General features: G+C 49.0%; 2 protein-coding genes across 3 annotated transcripts in view; both read left to right on the forward strand.

Annotated features, from left to right (window-relative positions):
* Nucleotides 1–17,595, forward strand: part of LOC142569034 (enolase-phosphatase E1-like) — a 210,137-nt gene that overhangs the window by 110,241 nt on the left and 82,301 nt on the right. The window lies entirely within an intron of this gene.
* LOC142569037 (uncharacterized) lies at nt 11,952–14,104 on the forward strand. The gene has a single exon (XM_075678563.1). It carries the CDS (start codon nt 13,013–13,015, stop codon nt 14,102–14,104), a length of 1,092 nt encoding a protein of 363 aa, XP_075534678.1. The 5' UTR covers nt 11,952–13,012.

Below are 17,595 nucleotides of genomic sequence, written 5' to 3' on the forward strand. Positions count from 1 at the left end.
TTCCCCGGTTTGCTGACATGGCTCATCCCCTTACACGCCTTCTCCAAAAAGGCGTTCCCTTTGAGTGGACTGCAGATTGCGACTCATCGTTTTGCCAGCTCAAGTTCCTGTTGACATCCCAACCAATTCTTCGCCACTTTGATCCTTCATCACCAACTGAGATTCACACCGATGCCAGCGGCGTAGGCATTGGTGCTGTGCTAGTTTAGCGTGTTGGCGACAGTGAGCACGTGATCTCTTATGCTAGCCGGTCCTTGAGCCGCTCCGAGCGCAACTACACAGTCACCGAACAAGAGTGTCTGGCGGTCATCTTCGCCGTGCAAGGGTTTCGTTCATATCTCTATGGGCACCCCTTCACTGTGACAACAGATCATCATTCGCTATGCTGGCTTGTGAATCTGCGGGATCCCTCAGGACGACTAGCGCACTGGGCCCTCCGTCTACAGGAATACGATCTCGTTATTTGCTACAAAAGTGGCCGGCGGCATGCTGATGCTGATTGTCTCTCTCGGATGCCACTTCAAACAACTGAATGTGATGCGGACAATTTTGATGACTACATCGCTTTTGTGTCCCCGGAATTTCCGGATATGGGTACCGTCATATTCGAGCAGCACAAGGACGAGAGCTTACAACTGCTCTTCGCGGCAGCACAGGAGTCACCTGCAGGCAGTCGCTTTCGTCTACGGGATGGTGGCACGCTGTATAAGAAGAGCTACTCGACCACCGGTGCATGCTACCTTTTAGTTATCCCCAAGAACCTTCGCCACCAAGTATTACACGCCATGCACGATGACCCAACTTCCGGTCATCTTGGTTCCACACGTACACTCTGCCGGGCTCAAGAACGTTTTTACTGGCCTAAGATGCGGAAAGACATCGAACGGTACGTCACCAGCTGCTCTCAGTGCCAGCGCTACAAGCGTGCGCCACAAGCACCACATGGCCTGCTTCAACCAGTTCCCCCTTCTAGCGTCCCCTTTGAGCAAGTTGGTATAGATCTTCTGGGCCCTTTCCCACGATCCTCCAAGGTAATTGTTGGGTTATCGTTTGCGTAGATCACCTTACCCGCTATTGTGAGACCGCCGCATTGCCATCGGCCACAGCTACAGAAGTTTCTATCTTCTTGCTGGCTAACGTTATACTCCGACATGGACCTCCTCGCATAGTAATCAGCGATCGTGGGCGACAGTTTACCGCGGACGTGGTTGGTGAAACCCTTCATCTGTGTTCATGTAGCTCCCGCCATTCTACGCCCTACCATCCACAAACAGCGCACAAACAGAACGCTTGCCAACATGCTGTCCATGTACGTTGATTCAGCACACAAGAATTGGGACAGTATCTTGCCTTTCATTACCTATGCCTTCAATACCGCGAGACACGAGACCACTGGTTACTCACCATATTTCCTTCTGTATGCTCGTCCGCCGCGCTACACCCTCGACACCATATTTCCCTACTTCGCTCATGACAACGAATCAATTGATGAGATCCTATGTCGAGCAGAAGAAGCGCGACGCCTCGCTAGGCTACGCACCATAGCATCGCAGGACCAGTCCAAGATACGCTATGACGGGCGTCACCGCCACGTTTACTTCGATCCTGGTGACCTTGTGTGGCTCTGGACACCGTTGCGGAAGCGTGGCTTGTGCCAGAAGTTTCTCGCCCACTACATCGGCCCTAACGTTATTCTGGAGCACCTCAGTGAAGTAAACTACCGCATTTCGCGTCTCACAAGCAGTGGACGACGCTCGGCCAAGGCTGAAGTGACACACGTCGCGCGTCTGAGGCGTTACAACCCACGAGATGACTGACTCGCCCGGCGGGCTTCGTCTGCTAGTGGGGAAATGTCACAAGCTGTCATGAACCATGCCTGCCGCGCAGACAACCAGATGAAAGAAAAAAGAGAACGATGTAAGCCAAGCTGCCGCGAGACCGCTCTTCAACAACCGCGCCTATCAACCAGATTCATCTGGTTCTGCATTTAAACACCTCGTGTGTAACAATATATATATATTGTAGTGAAGAAGACAGGTGCGTGCTTCAGGCACATCATCAGTGCCTCGCTCAAGAATAGAGCTCACGCGCTCGGTGCCCAATGCTTGATCAACAGACCTGCCTGTGTATCATGCAACGTTCTGGCTTGTTAATTTTAAAAGCCTTACATATTTGGTGGAGGTTGGTAGGTTTTCCCCAACCCTGGAGCTCCGCAGTTGAAAGTTGCCGCCCGTCATGCCTGAAGATGCAAGCCAAACACCACCACCAGTCTTGCCCACCCTTCTCTGTTCTGGCTAGCTCCATCAATGGTATCCAGCCATCTTCAGTGGCTCTGATGAAAGCGATGTCGGAAGACTGGCTCTCATCCTGTGAACGTGTGAGTGCCCACAACAAATCGAACAATGCTCACAATTGAATAACGCGGTCTTCTACCTCACGGGCGTCGCGACCAGGTCCCCTGTTATGTGAGATCAAAGAGTTAATTTGTGCCGAAGTTGCTCCGCAGCTGTCTCTGCTCACTGCCATTCCAAGGTCTATGCCATCTTTGACTCCAAGCCTGCGACAAATGATACAGGAGCAAGTATCTGAGGCTATTCTGGCCCCGCATGCACCGACGCCGGCGCCTGCACCTCATACGCTGAAGTTGTAGCGCAGACTGTGCCACCGACATTCTCGCCACCACAGCCTGCTGTACTATCATGTCTGCCCACGTTTCTCACCAGGACACCAGCCAACACTGGACCATGGCGCACGCCCGACATCCACCCAATATGCTTCTATTGCGGCATCCCTGGTCATGTTGCACCGTTCTGTCGCCATCGCTCATGGCTTCCTCGAGCTGACTAACCTGCGCCATCATATGCCCCTCCAATTCCGTTCTTCTCGTCACCTTGTGAATCACATCCGACTTCTCTACGCACACCCAACCCTGCCCATGAGCGCCGTTCGCCATCTCCCTGATGCCATTCGCTTTCGCCAATGTGTCGTCGTCCGACTCCTGCTGAATGGGAAAACTAGTCGCCGCAGTTCCAGAGGCAAGAACTGCGTCTATGTTGAACAGCACAAGGCCTCACTATTCTCCGACGAATGTTATTGAAGTATCTGTAGATGGGATTGTTGCACTTGCACTAGTTGACACTGGAGCCACCGTTTCTGTATTTACCAAAGAACTTTGTCACTTGCTCAGAAAAGTAAGGGCACCCTTTTCTGCCATGTTCTCCGTACAGCAAGTCCACAGCATGTTACCCCTGTTGCTGCATGCACTACCCGCATCACCATTCAAGGACTTGGGTACATAGTCGGATTTGTTGTTCTGTCTTCATGCTCATACGACATCATCTTGGGGTGGGACTTCCTTTCTGATCACAAGGCCATCATTGACTGTTCTCGTACCAAAGTTGAATTTTAGCCACTTCCCGACGCTCAACTTAATGATGCTGATGATTCTGGCACCAAGCTGCTCGTTGCTGACAACACTACAACACCTCCGCAATCATCTGTGATTGCAACTGCCTGCTCCAATGGTGGGACAGATACCACTGCTCTTCTTACACTGTCACATATTTTTCTTCATCGACAACGTTCTTTTCCCTTCGCTGTCCTCTCTGTCAACGGGAGCTTCACTCATATGCTTGTCTGCAACAATTTGCCTCGCCCCTCACTTCACGTCGCGGTGAGTGCCTTGGATGTCTTGAGTGCTTCGACTCTACGACCACCTGCGATGCCCCTCTTGACGGCTCCTGCTCCGAGATCAGTACATTGGCTTGTTGCCCTGCTTGTACAATGTTCACAATGTTCCCAGCTTCTCAACCTGCCTCGCAAGTGCTTCTCTATGTTCTATTGTCAACAAGCGACTTTGGGCTGCACATCTACGGTGTATCACGACATCGATACAAGCACCCATGCTCTGCTGCGCCAGTGACCTTATCACGTATCACCCACAGAGCATGGTGCTATTGAAGACCAAGTCAGTGATCTGCTGCAGCGGGGAGTTGTTCAACCTTCTAACAGTACCTCGGCGTCCCCTGTAGTCCTTGTGAAGAAAAAGGATGGTCCATCCGGCTTTGCGTGGATTATTGCTGTGTTAACAGGATAACGCGCAGAGACATATATTCTTTGCTGCGCATTGACGATGCCTTCGATTCTTTGCACGGCGTGGAGTACTTTTCCTCACTCAACTTACATTTCGGTTATTGGCAAGTGCCCATGGCACCAGCTGATCACCCAAAGACAGCTTTTGTAACACCAGACAGCCTGTATGAATTTAAAGTTATACCATTTGGTCCTTGCAATACTCCCGCTACTTTTGAACGTATGATGGACAATCTCCTCTGGGATCTAAAATGGAAGACTTGCTTATGTTACCTTGGTGATGTGGTCGTCGTCTTTTCTGACTTTGCCTCTCATCTATGCCATCATGAGCAGGCCTTGCAGTGCTTAACACAGGCCTCTAACTCAATATGGAGAAATGTTGCTTTGGAGCCAAGCAACTAACGATACTTGGACATGTGGTTTCCAAAGATGGCATTTTACCCGATGATTCGTGCAGTCACCGATTTCCACAAACCAGCAACCCTCTTAAAACTTCGAAGCTTCATCAGGCTCTGCTCATACTTTCGTCATTCTATCAGGAATTTAGCTTCTATCATTGGTCCATTAACCCAACTTCTGCGAGGCGACACCGGCCTTTCTACCTGGTCCCCAGCTTGTGACGACACGATTCTAACATTGCGCCGTTTGCTCACATTGCCGCCTGTACTGCGCCATTTCGACCTCATGGCTCCCACAGAAGTTAACACAAATGCCAGCGGCATAGGACTTGGTGCTCTCCTTGCTCAGCGTAAAAGTGGCTACGGCAAATACATGGTAGCCTGTGCCAGCAGGACACTAACCAAGTCTGAATCTAATTACTCAGTAACTGAAAAGGAGCACATAGCTATCATTTTGGCCCTTGGAAAAGTTCATCCATACCTGCACAGTTGTCCCTTTGATGTCGTTACCGACCATCACGCCCTATGTTGGCTGTCGACATTAAAAGACCCATTAAACCGCCTCGCCCGCTGGGCCCTCCGGTTACAGAACTTCGACATGCGCATTGTCTATTTGTCTGGCCGCAAACACGCCGACGTGGACACCCGCTCTCTCTCCCTTATGTCAAGTAACACGACTTGCCTTTCTGTCATTGACTCGGTGTTTTTGTCACCAGCGCTCATCAATATGGCTGCGAAGATTCCCACAGGTCCACGCTTTGCGGCTCTTTTGAACTGCCTAACTCCCCGGCGACTTGCCCTTCCCATGCTCTCCTCCATCAAGCTTCTCACTTTACGGTACGGGATGGACTGCTCTATCACCGCAACTATGCTTCAAATGGTCACAAGCGGTTGTTCGTCGTCCCTCGCGACCTCCGCGCATATATGTGCTCCGTTTTCCATGCAAACCCACAATGCGCCCACGCTGGCCTCTTCAAAATGTACACCAGGCTCTGCTTGTGCTTTTATTAGCGTGGGATGTAGTTTTCTGCAGAAGTACATCCACTCATGTTCAGAGTGCTAACACCGCAAGTCTCCTGCTTGCCGTCCTTGTGGCCCCTTGCAGCCAATCCCATGCCTCTCTAGACCATTAGAACACATCGGCATCGATCTCTACAGCCCTCTACCCTTCACACCTGCTGGGAATCGCTGGATTGTTGTTGCCGAAGACCACCTTATGTGTTATGCAGAAACAGCTGCCTTCCCAACCGCCACAGCCCGCGACGTTGCGTCCTTCCTCTTGCAACACTTCATACTTTGCCATGGTGCGTCCCGGGAATTTCTCAGTGACAGAGGACGTGTCTTCCTTTCCGAGGTAGTTAACGCTCTCCTTCCTAAATGCCGTACCGTCATGCAGTACCGTCATGCAGTACCGTCATGCTGGTCATCCCGCCGCTTCCCAAGAATATGCACCCGATGCACCACGCTGGGAGATACGACAGAAATGCAACAACAAGAATCACAATGGGCCTGGGGCGATCGCCTGACCACGTTCAGGGACCTCGCCCATCACTACAGATTTGAGAGACACACATTCCCACTACTGCACACCTACCCTAGCCCCGCCGTCTTACATCACTGCTACCCGGATTTATACCCGACTAATGCGTGCAAAGTGTGCGGACAGGGAGCACTGCTGCGACACATGCTCTAGGAATGTGCGGGCAACAACGGTACTGAAATCACCTCCGTTCCCGACGCGTCCATAACCGCGGCTGTTACCAGAGTACAGGAAGCCTCGAGCTCACATCTTCCCAATGCCTCCCAGCTGCGGGGGCCGCCGGGGACCTTCTCCATTGGCATTGCCGCTGCTGGGAGGCTGCTTTCAAAAGTTCGGAGTTGGAAGACCAGCTCTGGGCCGTCCGTCAAGCCAAAGATGCTGCCCGAATCCAACGACTTCGAGCTGCCACCTGAGGCCACCACAACAAAAACTGCCTGATCATTCTTTTTAATAAAGTTTCTTCTTCTTGGGCGGTATGCTATCCATGTACCTTGCGTCTGACCACACCAACTGGGACCTCGTTTTACCATATGTGACCAACGCATACAACACCGCCTCACAGACTGCGACAGGCTTTACCCCATTCTTCCTCGTATATGGCCGTGAACCTTCCTACACTTTGGACACGATTCTCCCCTACCGACCTGACCCATCGGAGTGCATGCCACTGTCTGAAGCTTCCAGATATGCTGAGGAATGCTGCCAGATAGCCCGCCCTTTCATGACTGAAGACCAATGGCAGCAAAAGTTCTATCGCGATGATGACTCACCCATTAGCCCATATCAGCTGGGCTCTTTAGTCTGGCTCTGGATACCTTCCACCACCCCCAGTCTTTCCTCTATTAAACTCCTAAGTACCACGGTTCCTACTGTGCTGTGCAACAGACGTCTCCTGTCAATTACCTTGTCGGGCATCTCACACTGTCTGCTTGCTTAAGGCGCCGTGGAAGTGAGACGGTGCACATGCAGGGACACAAACCGTATTACGAACCGGTCGTCCTCTCCTCCCCTTGAGTCGCCAGGATGGCGCCCCCTTCTCCGGGGGGAAGTTGTAGCGAAGAAGACAAGCGTATGCTTCAGGCGCATTGTCAGCGTCTCGCTCGAGAACGGAGCTTGTGCGCGGTACCCAACGCTTGATCAACAGACCTGCCTTTGTATCATCTAATGTTCTGGCTTGTTAATTAAACCGCCTTACAATTTATATATTTTGTCACGTGGTAGTGACGGTGAAGAAATTCAGCCCAACTGGCAAAGACGAAACTAGCATATTATTGGGCGAACTTGTGCCCTCAAGAACAGGCTACACTCAAAGAATGGCGACAGCGGTGAACACAGTCGGCGATCAATGAAAATCTGATCTGCGGGTCAAGCGTGTTGGCTTGTATACATCCGTCATCGAATGTTCCAGAGTAATCACTGGGACCCGCGTGCCTTCCACAAAGTTCTACATTATTTGTGTCACGCACACATGCGATCAGATTACACAAGGGTCGGTCACAGACAGCGGATGGAAGCATCGATAACATTCCAGAAACTTCCTATACATGCAGGCGCGTCCTACGCTGTGCGATAACATTTGCTAGGCGGTAAAACGTGTCGCCCAATAAAAAGAAACAAGTACACGTACGTGGCAATACCCCCTCTTAAAAAGCATCGACCCGATGCTGCAAACGAAATAAAGAAAAACACCCGTAGCAAAGAGAACAACAAAATAAGGAAGTTCATCAGCGTCCATAAAACGGTTTAAGACGCACCACATGGACCACTTCAGATCGTGCTTGGCGCCGCTGTCAATGCGAAAAGCCGTTTGGCACGACCTCGTAGTCCAGTGCACCAATACGTCGACTGACCTTGTAGGGTCCGAAATAGCATCGCAATAGTTTCTCACTCAGTCCTCGTCAGCGTATCGGGGTCCGAACCCAAACATGGTCGCCAGGCTGGTACTCGACGAAACGTCGTCGGAGGTTGTAGCGTCGGCTGTCAGTACGCTGCTGGTTCTTGATCCGTAGGCGGGCGAGCTGTCGGGCTTCTTCGGCGCACTGGAGATAGGTAGCGACGTCAAGATTCTCTTCTTCAGTGACGTTTCTCTTCTTCAGTGACGTGCGGCAGCATGGCGTCGAGCGTCATCGTCGGGTTTCTGCCGTAAACCAGCTTAAACGGCGTGATCTGTGTTGTTTCTTGCACCGCCGTGTTGTAAGCGAAGGTTACATATGGTTGGACCGCGTCCCACGTCTTGTGCTCGACGTCGACGTATATTGCTAGCACGTCGGCGAGGGTCTTGTTCAGGCGCTCCGTGAGACCATTCGTCTGCGGATGGTAGGCAGTTGTCATCCTGTGGCTTGTCTGGCTGTATTGCAGAATGGCTTGGGTGAGCTCTGCTGTAAACGCCGTTCCTCTGTTGGTGATGAAGACTTCTGGGGCACCATGTCGCAGCAAGATGTTCTCGACAAAAAATTTCGCCACTTCGGCTGCACTGCCCTTTGGTAAAGCTTTAGTTTCAGCGAAGCGGGTGAGATAGTCCGTTGCCACGACGATCCACTTATTCCCGGATGTTGACATCGGAAACGGCCCCAACAAATCCATCCCAGTCTGCTGGAATGGTCGGGGAGGAGGTTCGATCGGCTGTATTAATCCTGCTGGCCTTGTCGGTGGTGTCTTGCGTCGCTGACAGTCTCGGCATGTCTTGACGTAACGGGCGACGTCGGCGGTAAGACGTGGCCAGTAATACCTTTCCTGTGTCCTCTACAGCGTCCGGGAGATTCCGAGGTGCCCAGCGGTTGGATCGTTGTGTAGGGCGTGCAGTACTTCTGGATGCAGCGTGACGGTACAACAAGAAGGTAGCTGGCGCGGACTGGTGAGAAGTTCTTCACGAGCAGGTTGTTTTGTAGCGAGAACGAAGACAACCCGCGCTTAAATGCTCTAGGGACAACGTCGGTGTTCCCTTCCAAATACTTGACGACGCCTTTTAGCTCCGGGTCTGTTCGTTGCTGTTTAGTGAAGTCTCTGCGCTTACTATTTCAAGGAAGGCGTCGTCGTGTTCGTCTCCTTGCCATGGAGGATCGATGGGGGTGCGTGTAGGCAGTCGGCGTTAGAGTGTTTACTTCCGGACTTGTATATTACCGTGACGTCATATTATTGCAGTCTGAGGCTCCACTGCGCCAGCCGTCCTGAAGGGTCCTTTAAGTTGGCTAGCCAACACAATGCGTGATGATCGCTGACGACTTTGAATGGCCTGCCATAGAGGTAAGGGCGGAATTTTGCTGTATCCCAAATGATGGCAAGGCATTCCTTTTCAGTCGTAGAATAATTGCCTTCCGCTTTTGACAGCGACCGGCTAGCATAAGATATCACCCGTTCAAGTCCGTCTTTCCTCTGGACTTGGACGGCACCAAGGCCTAGGCTACTGGCGTCAGTGTGGATTTCGGTATCGGTGTCCTCATCGAAGTGTGCAAGTACCGGCGCAGACTGCATGCGTCGTTTGAGTTCTTGAAATGCTTCGGCCTGCGACGTTTCCCACTTGAACTCGACATCACATTTGGTTAGATGTGTTAGCGGCTCCGCGATTCATGAAGAGTCCTTGACAAAGCGCCTATAGTAGGCACACATGCCAAGGAATCTGCGCACTGCCTTCTTGTCGATTGGCTGCGGGAACTTTGTGATGGCAGCTGTCTTCTGCGGGTCTGGGCGTACTCCAGATTTGCTGATGACGTGGCCTAGGAACAGAAGCTCATCGGAAGGGAAGCAGCACTTTTCCGGCTTCAGAGTGAGCCCTGATGACTTGATGGCCTCTAATACTGTTGCAAGCCGCTGAAGGTGATCGTCGAAATTTCCGGCGAAGACAACGACGTCATCCAAGTAAACAAGACACGTCTGCCACTTCAATCCTGCTGACACCATGTCCATGACGCGTTGAAATGGTGCAGGTGCCAAGCACAGTCCGAATGGCATGACCTCGAACTCGTAGAGGCCGTCTGGCATGATGAAGGGGGTCTTTTCGCGATCTCTCTCGTCGACTTCTATTTGCCAGTAGCAAGACTTGAGGTCCATCGACGAGAAGTATTTAGCATTGCAGAGCCGATCCAATGCGTCGTCTATCCATGGAAGGGGGTATACGTCCTTCTTCGTGATCTTGTTCAGTCGACGATAATCGACGCAGAAGCATAGGGTTCCGTCCTTTTTTTTCACCAGGACTGCAGGAGATGCCCACGGGCTTTTCGACGGCTGGATGATGTTGTCGGCTGGACGGATGATGTCGTCGCGCAGCATTTCATCGACTTGTTGCCTAATAGCTTCACGTTCTTGCGTCGAAACTCGGTAAGGGCTCTGGCGAAGTGGTCGAGCGCACTCTTCGGTTATTATGCGATGCTTTGCAACTGGTGCTTGTCGAATCCTCGATGACGTTGAAAAGCAGTCTTTGTATCGCCGGAGAGGACTTCTGATCTGTTGCTGCTTACTCATAGGAAGACGGATTGACGTCGAAGTCTGGTTCGGGTACTATGCTCATCGGGGTAGATGCGGCAAAATCCGAGAGGACAAAGGCATTGCTGGTTTCCACAATTTTCTCGATGTACCCGATTGCCGTGCCCTTGTTGATGTGCTTGAACTCTTGGCTGAAGTTGGTTAGCATAACTCCCGCTTTCCCTCCGTGGAGTCGAGCGATCCCTCTTGCGACGCAAATTTCACGGTCGAGCAGTGGATGTTTGTCGCCCTCGATGACGCCTTCTACGTCAGCGGTTGTTTCGGTGCCGACGGAAATAATAATGCTGGAGCGTGGCGGGATGCTCACTTGATCATCGAGCACACTCAAGGCGTGGTGACTACGAGAGCTCTCCGGTGGTATCGCTCGATCTTCCGACAGCTTTATCGACTTCGACTTCAGGTCGATGATTGCGTCGTGTTGGTTCAGGAAGTCCATACCGAGAATGACGTCTTGTGAACACTGATGGAGGATGATGAAGGTGGCAGGGCAAGTCCGGTCATGAATGGTTATTCTTGCCGTGCAGATTCCAGTCGGCATGATGAGGTGTCCTCCAGTGGTCCAAATTTGAGGGCCTTCCCATGCAGTCTTGACTTTCCTGAACTGGGCGGCGATGTGTCCACTCATTACGGAGTAATCAGCCCTTGTGTCCACTAAGGCGGTTACTGCGTGGCCGTCGAGAAGCACGTTGAGGTCGGTGGTTTTTTGTCTTGCGTTACAGTTAGGTCTTGGCGTCGGATCACGGCTGTGTCGCGTTGACTTGTGGCTGGTATGTGGCGCCGTCAGGTCGTTTTTCGTCGGCGTAGTCTCCGTTTCCTGACTTCGTTGGGACAGCGGCGTGTCGCTATTGTGTCGTCGAGATGGTCTCTTCGTCGTCTTGTCGGCGGCGGAGGATCTTCGTCAGTTCGATGATCAGCAACCGCACCTCCATCGCTTGCTGCTTTTAGTTTTCCGGATATGGGCTCGCAGAGCAGCCCCGGGCTGGGCTGGTGTATGGTCGGCACTGCAGCGACAGGTTGCGGCCTGGGCACGGCGAACAGGACGGTCGTCGAGGGCTCCACTGAGTGGCGGCGAGGTAGTCGGCGATATCGCGAGGTCGCTCGCCAATCTGTGGTCGCGGCGTGTTAACGGCGAACCCTCGGAGTTCCATCTCCCGGTATGGGCATCGGCGGTAGATGTGCCCAGCTTCTCCGCAGTGATAGCAAAGCGGACGGTGGTCAGGGGCGTGCCAAACGTTTGTCTTCCTTCAGTCTTCATTTTGGCAGCAGAGGCAGCAGCAGGAGCCGACACTTACGTTTCATCTATTCTGCAGATTTCTGCAGATGCTAAACAAGCTTCAAGAAGATGGTGGGCGGTTGCATCGTAACCTTGAGTGCAACTGCACCCAGCGGCTGCATCGCTGGCTGCCTGGACTGCCTACGACTGATTGCGGGAGCCACGTGGATCTACGTCACGTCGGTTGCACTGCAAGCCCTTTAGAAGGAGTATTGCTGGCTTTTCACCGTCATTTGGCAGCAGAGGCAGCAGCAGGAACCAACACTTACGTTTTATCTATTCTGCAGGTTTGAAATCATTTTTTTGTATTGCTTATAGTCTGCTTTACTACTCTGCTGCCCTGCTGCCAACTTTTGTCTGAGGTGCTGTCACTTTTGCGTGTTTGCAGTGTGTTTCTGCTGTTGCTCAAAATGGGGAATGACGAACTTAAACGGGAAATTTCGGATCTCAAACGTGAGTTCCGTAAGGAACTTCGAGAGCTCAGGCAAAGTGTAGAATTCACTTGTGAACAGTATGAATCTCTGAAAGTAGAATGTGAAGCACTTAGAAAGGAAAATGCCGACCTAAAAGCAGCACAAGGGCCTCTTCTGCAAGAAGTTGAGAAGCTGAGAAAGCAAGTGTGTCAGAACTCACTAAAGATAGTGACACAGGATCAATATGCTTCGAAGTGGATGCGTCCGTTGACCCTGCGCTGCATTTGAAGCTACAGCCTGTGCCCACGTATGATGGTCTACCTCCGAACTGCCCTGTCACCTCCCCGTGTGACAGCTTCAGCAGGTGCGATAGTGGTCCTATCGTCGCGCCATATGGTTCCAACTTACATTTGACGTCATCGGACGGCCCAATAGGAGCATGCTGTTTGTCAATGACGTCATCGACACAACGCTTAAAAGTCCTGGACCCGGCTTTCCTCGTCAGTGGGCAAGACTGCAGCAGCACCAACAGGATGCTTAATCGCGTCTTGTTTTTCGTGCAGTTTCTTTGCTGTTCACCCGGAATCTTCAATGCTGGCCTTTCCTCGAGGTGCTTCGAAGTGGATGCGTCCGTTGACCCTGCGCTGCATTTGAAGCTACAGCCTGTGCCCACGTATGATGGTCTACCTCCGAACTGCCCTGTCACCTCCCCGTGTGACAGCTTCAGCAGGTGCGATGTGGTCCTATCGTCGCGCCATATGGTTCCAACTTACATTTGACGTCATCGGACGGCCCCATAGGAGCATGCTGTTTGTCAATGACGTCATCGACACAACGCTTAAAAGTCCTGGACCCGGCTTTCCTCGTCAGTGGGCAAGACTGCAGCAGCACCAACAGGATGCTTAATCGCGTCTTGTTTTTCGTGCAGGTACGTTACTTTAAAAACGCTCATTGTTTGAGATCAGATGATCGTTGTTTGCTGCTGCTCTCTTACCCACAGAGCTTTTTGTCTTGTTTTATGCATGCACTGTTCTGCGCAAATCGACTTGTCCTTAGCGGTGATATAGAATTAAATCCCGGTCCCACGAGAAAGACGATTCGTAACACTGGTAATTCAGACGAAACTTCGTGTTCATCTGCTGAACCTGATAATGACTTGAACAATATTTCTGGAATGCTGACAGAACTATTGGCTGGGCAAAAAACGATCGCTCGAGACATCGCTGACATCAAGGTTTTTCAGCAAACTGTTAACAAGCGTTTTGACGCTCTGGAATCCCGTGTGGCCGCTCTCGAAAAAACTAGCGCTGATCCTAGCGTCTCACTTGACCATTCTGGTTCTGACGTACGCTCTTTATCTCAGGCTGTTTCGGAACTAATTAAAAAGAATGATGACCTTGAAAATCGCTCGAGACGCAACAATATAATTTTGCATGGACTTGGTGAACACAATGCTGAAAACACAGATATGCTTTTGTCTAATGTACACCAATTTTTCACAGAGAAACTTCAAATTGAATGCCCGCCCATCGAACGTTGTCACAGAATTGGCACCAAACGTGAAGGTAGATCGCGCCCAGTTATATTACGAGTACTAGACTTTCGGAACAAAGTAGAAATAATGAAAATTGTCTCAAAGCTGAAAGGAACAAAATTTTACATAACTGAAGATTACTCGGCTAATGTACGTACCATTCACAAAAAGCTATGGGCAGCAACTTCTTCTTTTCGTGACCATGGTTCTGTGGTGAGGTTGCGTTATGACCGTGTTTTTATAAACGGTGTCCGCTACAGGTGGAATGATGCAGCTAATGCCCTAGTTGACGATTCAGGTCTCGCTGTAAACACCGTAGTGAATAATTCGAGCCTTTCTGAGAACACTCTCCCGGCCACGTCATCTTCACCTTGACAAATTCACGACTCTTACAAGCTTACTTTCTTGAATTTGAATGCAAGAAGTCTAGTAAATAAGTTCCCGCTGTTTCTTTCCTTGGTAGCCTCCTATTCCCCTCATTTCATTGGTGTTACTGAAACATGGCTTCACGATCACGTATATGACTCTGAAATCCCTCCACCTGGCTATGTAGCTGTCCGATCAGACCGCAAAACTGGCAGGGGAGGCGGTGTCGCCCTTTTCTTTAAATCGGATTTAAAGTTTTCAGTTATCTGTCCTCCAGCAGATCTTGAGTCTGTTTGGTGTAAATTATACTTAGGCAAAAAAACAATCATAGTCTCTGTTTTCTACCATCCACCTGCCTCCTCACCTGATAACATTTTTCTTCTCGCTGATTACATCAACACGCACAGTTTTCATGCATCTAGCTTAATTCTAATGGGAGACTTTAACACACCAGATATTCACTGGCCCTCACTATCGCATCACAGTTGTTTAGGTAGCGAACTAATTAACTTTTCTTTATCTTTTGGGCTTACACAAGTAGTCACTGGCGCCACAAGACAAAGCACACTTCTTGACCTAGTGTTCATTAGTTCAGACCTTGTTTATAAGCTGTCTGACTGTGAAATTACAGACGGAATTTCAGATCACAGGGCAGTGTTTATATCGCTAAACTGCACAGTTTGTAAACCGCGTGCCGAAATTCAAACTTTTTTCGACTTTAATCGCTCTGACGACACGTCTATTCTTGATGTCTTATCAGAACGTTTTGAATCGTTTTGCACACTTAGTAAAGATTGTGACGTGAATACATTAGTTCGCCAATTTGAAAACATTATAAATCTGTGTATTCGACGCTTTGTTCCGTTAAAAATTAAGAAAAAAAATCGTACCCTCCCTTGGATGACTAGAGAAATCTTGCAGTTATCACGCCGCGTTAGAAGACTGAGACGCTCAAAACGCCGTAATGACCCTGATGCAATTGCTAGATTCACCTCTGCCAAAGAGGAACTAAATTTGAAAATGAATACGGCCAAAGATTTTTTCTTTCATATCGAGCTGCCAGGATTACTAAGAAATAATCCTCGGAAGTTCTGGCGTTGTCATGCCTACTACTGAATCTTCATCTTCATTGACTATCAATGATGAAACTATAAATGATCCTGCACATATCTCCAATGCATTCAATGAATATTTCCATTCGGTGTACGCAAATGATTCTCATGTCTGCCCTGCTTTCGATAATGATTCAGATTTTTCTATTTCCGACATTTCCGTTGATGTTAATGGCGTTCTTAATTTGATTTTAAATTTAGACACAAAAAAGTCTAGTGGCTCCGACGGTATTCCTAATTCCTTTTTACTTCGCTATTCACAATGGACATCACGCTATCTTGAAATTATATTCAAAAAGTCTCTAGATACAGGAATCGTTCCTTCATCGTGGAAACTTGCAAGAGTAATACCCTTGTATAAAACAGGCAGGAAGACAGACATAACGAATTACAGACCAATTTCTTTAACTTCCCAATCGTGCAAAATGCTGGAACATATTATTTACAAACACATAATAGATTTTCTGGAGTCCAACACCATTCTAACTAATGTTCAGCACGGCTTTAGACGTGGTTTCAGTACTATCACGCAGTTAACAGACTTCACCCATGACATCGCTTATCAGTTGGATCTCGGTAAACAGATTGATGCTATCTTCATTGATTTTTCTAAAGCTTTCGATTCATTACTTCATTCTCACCTCTTGCAAAAATTAAATGCAATACTAAAAAATTCCCATCTGGTCAATTGGATCGCTAGTTTCCTTTCTAACCGGTCCCAATACGTCGATTTTAGTTCTGCAAGGTCATCCATACTTGAAGTAGGCTCCGGGGTTCCTCAAGGATCCGTCCTGGGTCCCCTATTGTTTTTAATTTATGTCAATGACCTCCCAAAACATGTTTCCTCTAATATTCGTCTTTATGCTGACGATTGCGTCTTATACGACGTGATTGATTCTCCGAATAGTTTTCAGCGATTAAACGATTCCTTTGTCTCTTTCAGTGCTTGGTGTGAAAAATGGAAAATGAACATGAATATTAAAAAAACGGTTGTTTTGTCCTTCACGAAAAGAGCAGCACCTGTAATTGAGACATATTCACTGAATGGGTCACCTTTAACCAGAGTTCGACAATACAGATACCTTGGCGTAACATTTACTCTCAATCTCTCATGGACTACACACATTGACCAAACATGTTCAAAGGCCCTAAAACAGCTTGGATACCTACGTCGTACTATGCAAAAGGCTCCGAAGGCAACAAAACTTTTAATGTATAAAACTCTTGTTCGCCCCATTATCGATTATGCCGCAACAGTCTGGTCACTACATAACCAAAACAACATAATCAAACTAGAAGCAGTGCAGAAAAAAGCCGTCCGTTTCATTTTACATCGGTATGACCGCTATTTTTCACCCTCGTCTGCCCTCCCTACACTGAATCTAACATTACTTTCAGTGCGTCATGATGTGGAATCATTAAAATTTTTGCACAACACAATTAACAAGTCATACCACACTTCAAACAGAGCTTGCATATCTTTCACCAAGCCTTCTTGCACGCGTAATTTCCACGAGCTTAATCTTAACCCTCTCTATGCCCGTACAAATACCTTCAAGTACAGCTTCTTTCCCCGCACAATAGAAGGATGGAATTCCTTGCCTGGCTGCCTTTGTTCACTCCCGATAAGCGAATTCGAAAGTGCTGTCTATGAAAACCAGTATAGGTAACTACTTAAATCAGGTTTAGTTTATACTTTATGTGTGCGTGTTGCTGTGTCGTTGCTTTTTATGAATCGATGAAAACCATTTGTAAGATTTTGTAAACGATTGTAACGATGTTGTAAGAGTCATTGTTGATTTTACTTTATTTTTGTTCAACACTGTTTTTACCCACTCCTGCAATAGCCCTCCTATGGGGCTGCAGTATGTACAAATAAATAAATAAATAAATAAATATTCGAGAAATAGGAACATTGAGGTGAAAGGTGTTCCTTGCTTGCAGAATGAGAACCTTGGAAACATTCTGCAGAAGGTCAGGGAAGTGCTCGGCGTGCCAATAACTGAGCAAGATATTGATGCTTACCATCGCGTTCCTGTGCGGAATTCTGATACTGATAAGAACGTAGTAGTGTCTTTCAATTAAGACGGCAAGCTGGGCTAGTTGGTGATTGATCATGTTCCTATGGGTGGGCAGCGCAACCCAGATGAAGGACGAGAGGAAGTACGATCAAGTGCTTCAGGTTTATTGACGACTACCTGGTAGTATGAGGCTTGGAGCAGGAGCTTTGGCGCTTGAAAGTAACCGTTGGCTTGACGAACCAACCGACTGAGCTACCTTTCCGGGCAACATTGAAGGATCACGAGTTCAAATCACATGTTATGTTACATTTTTTTTCCTTTTTTTCTTTCTTTTAATGTATTTTCCTTCCTTTTATCACTGTACGGA

Source organism: Dermacentor variabilis, unplaced genomic scaffold (genome assembly GCF_050947875.1).
Source record: "Dermacentor variabilis isolate Ectoservices unplaced genomic scaffold, ASM5094787v1 scaffold_38, whole genome shotgun sequence".
NCBI lineage: Eukaryota > Metazoa > Arthropoda > Arachnida > Ixodida > Ixodidae > Dermacentor > Dermacentor variabilis.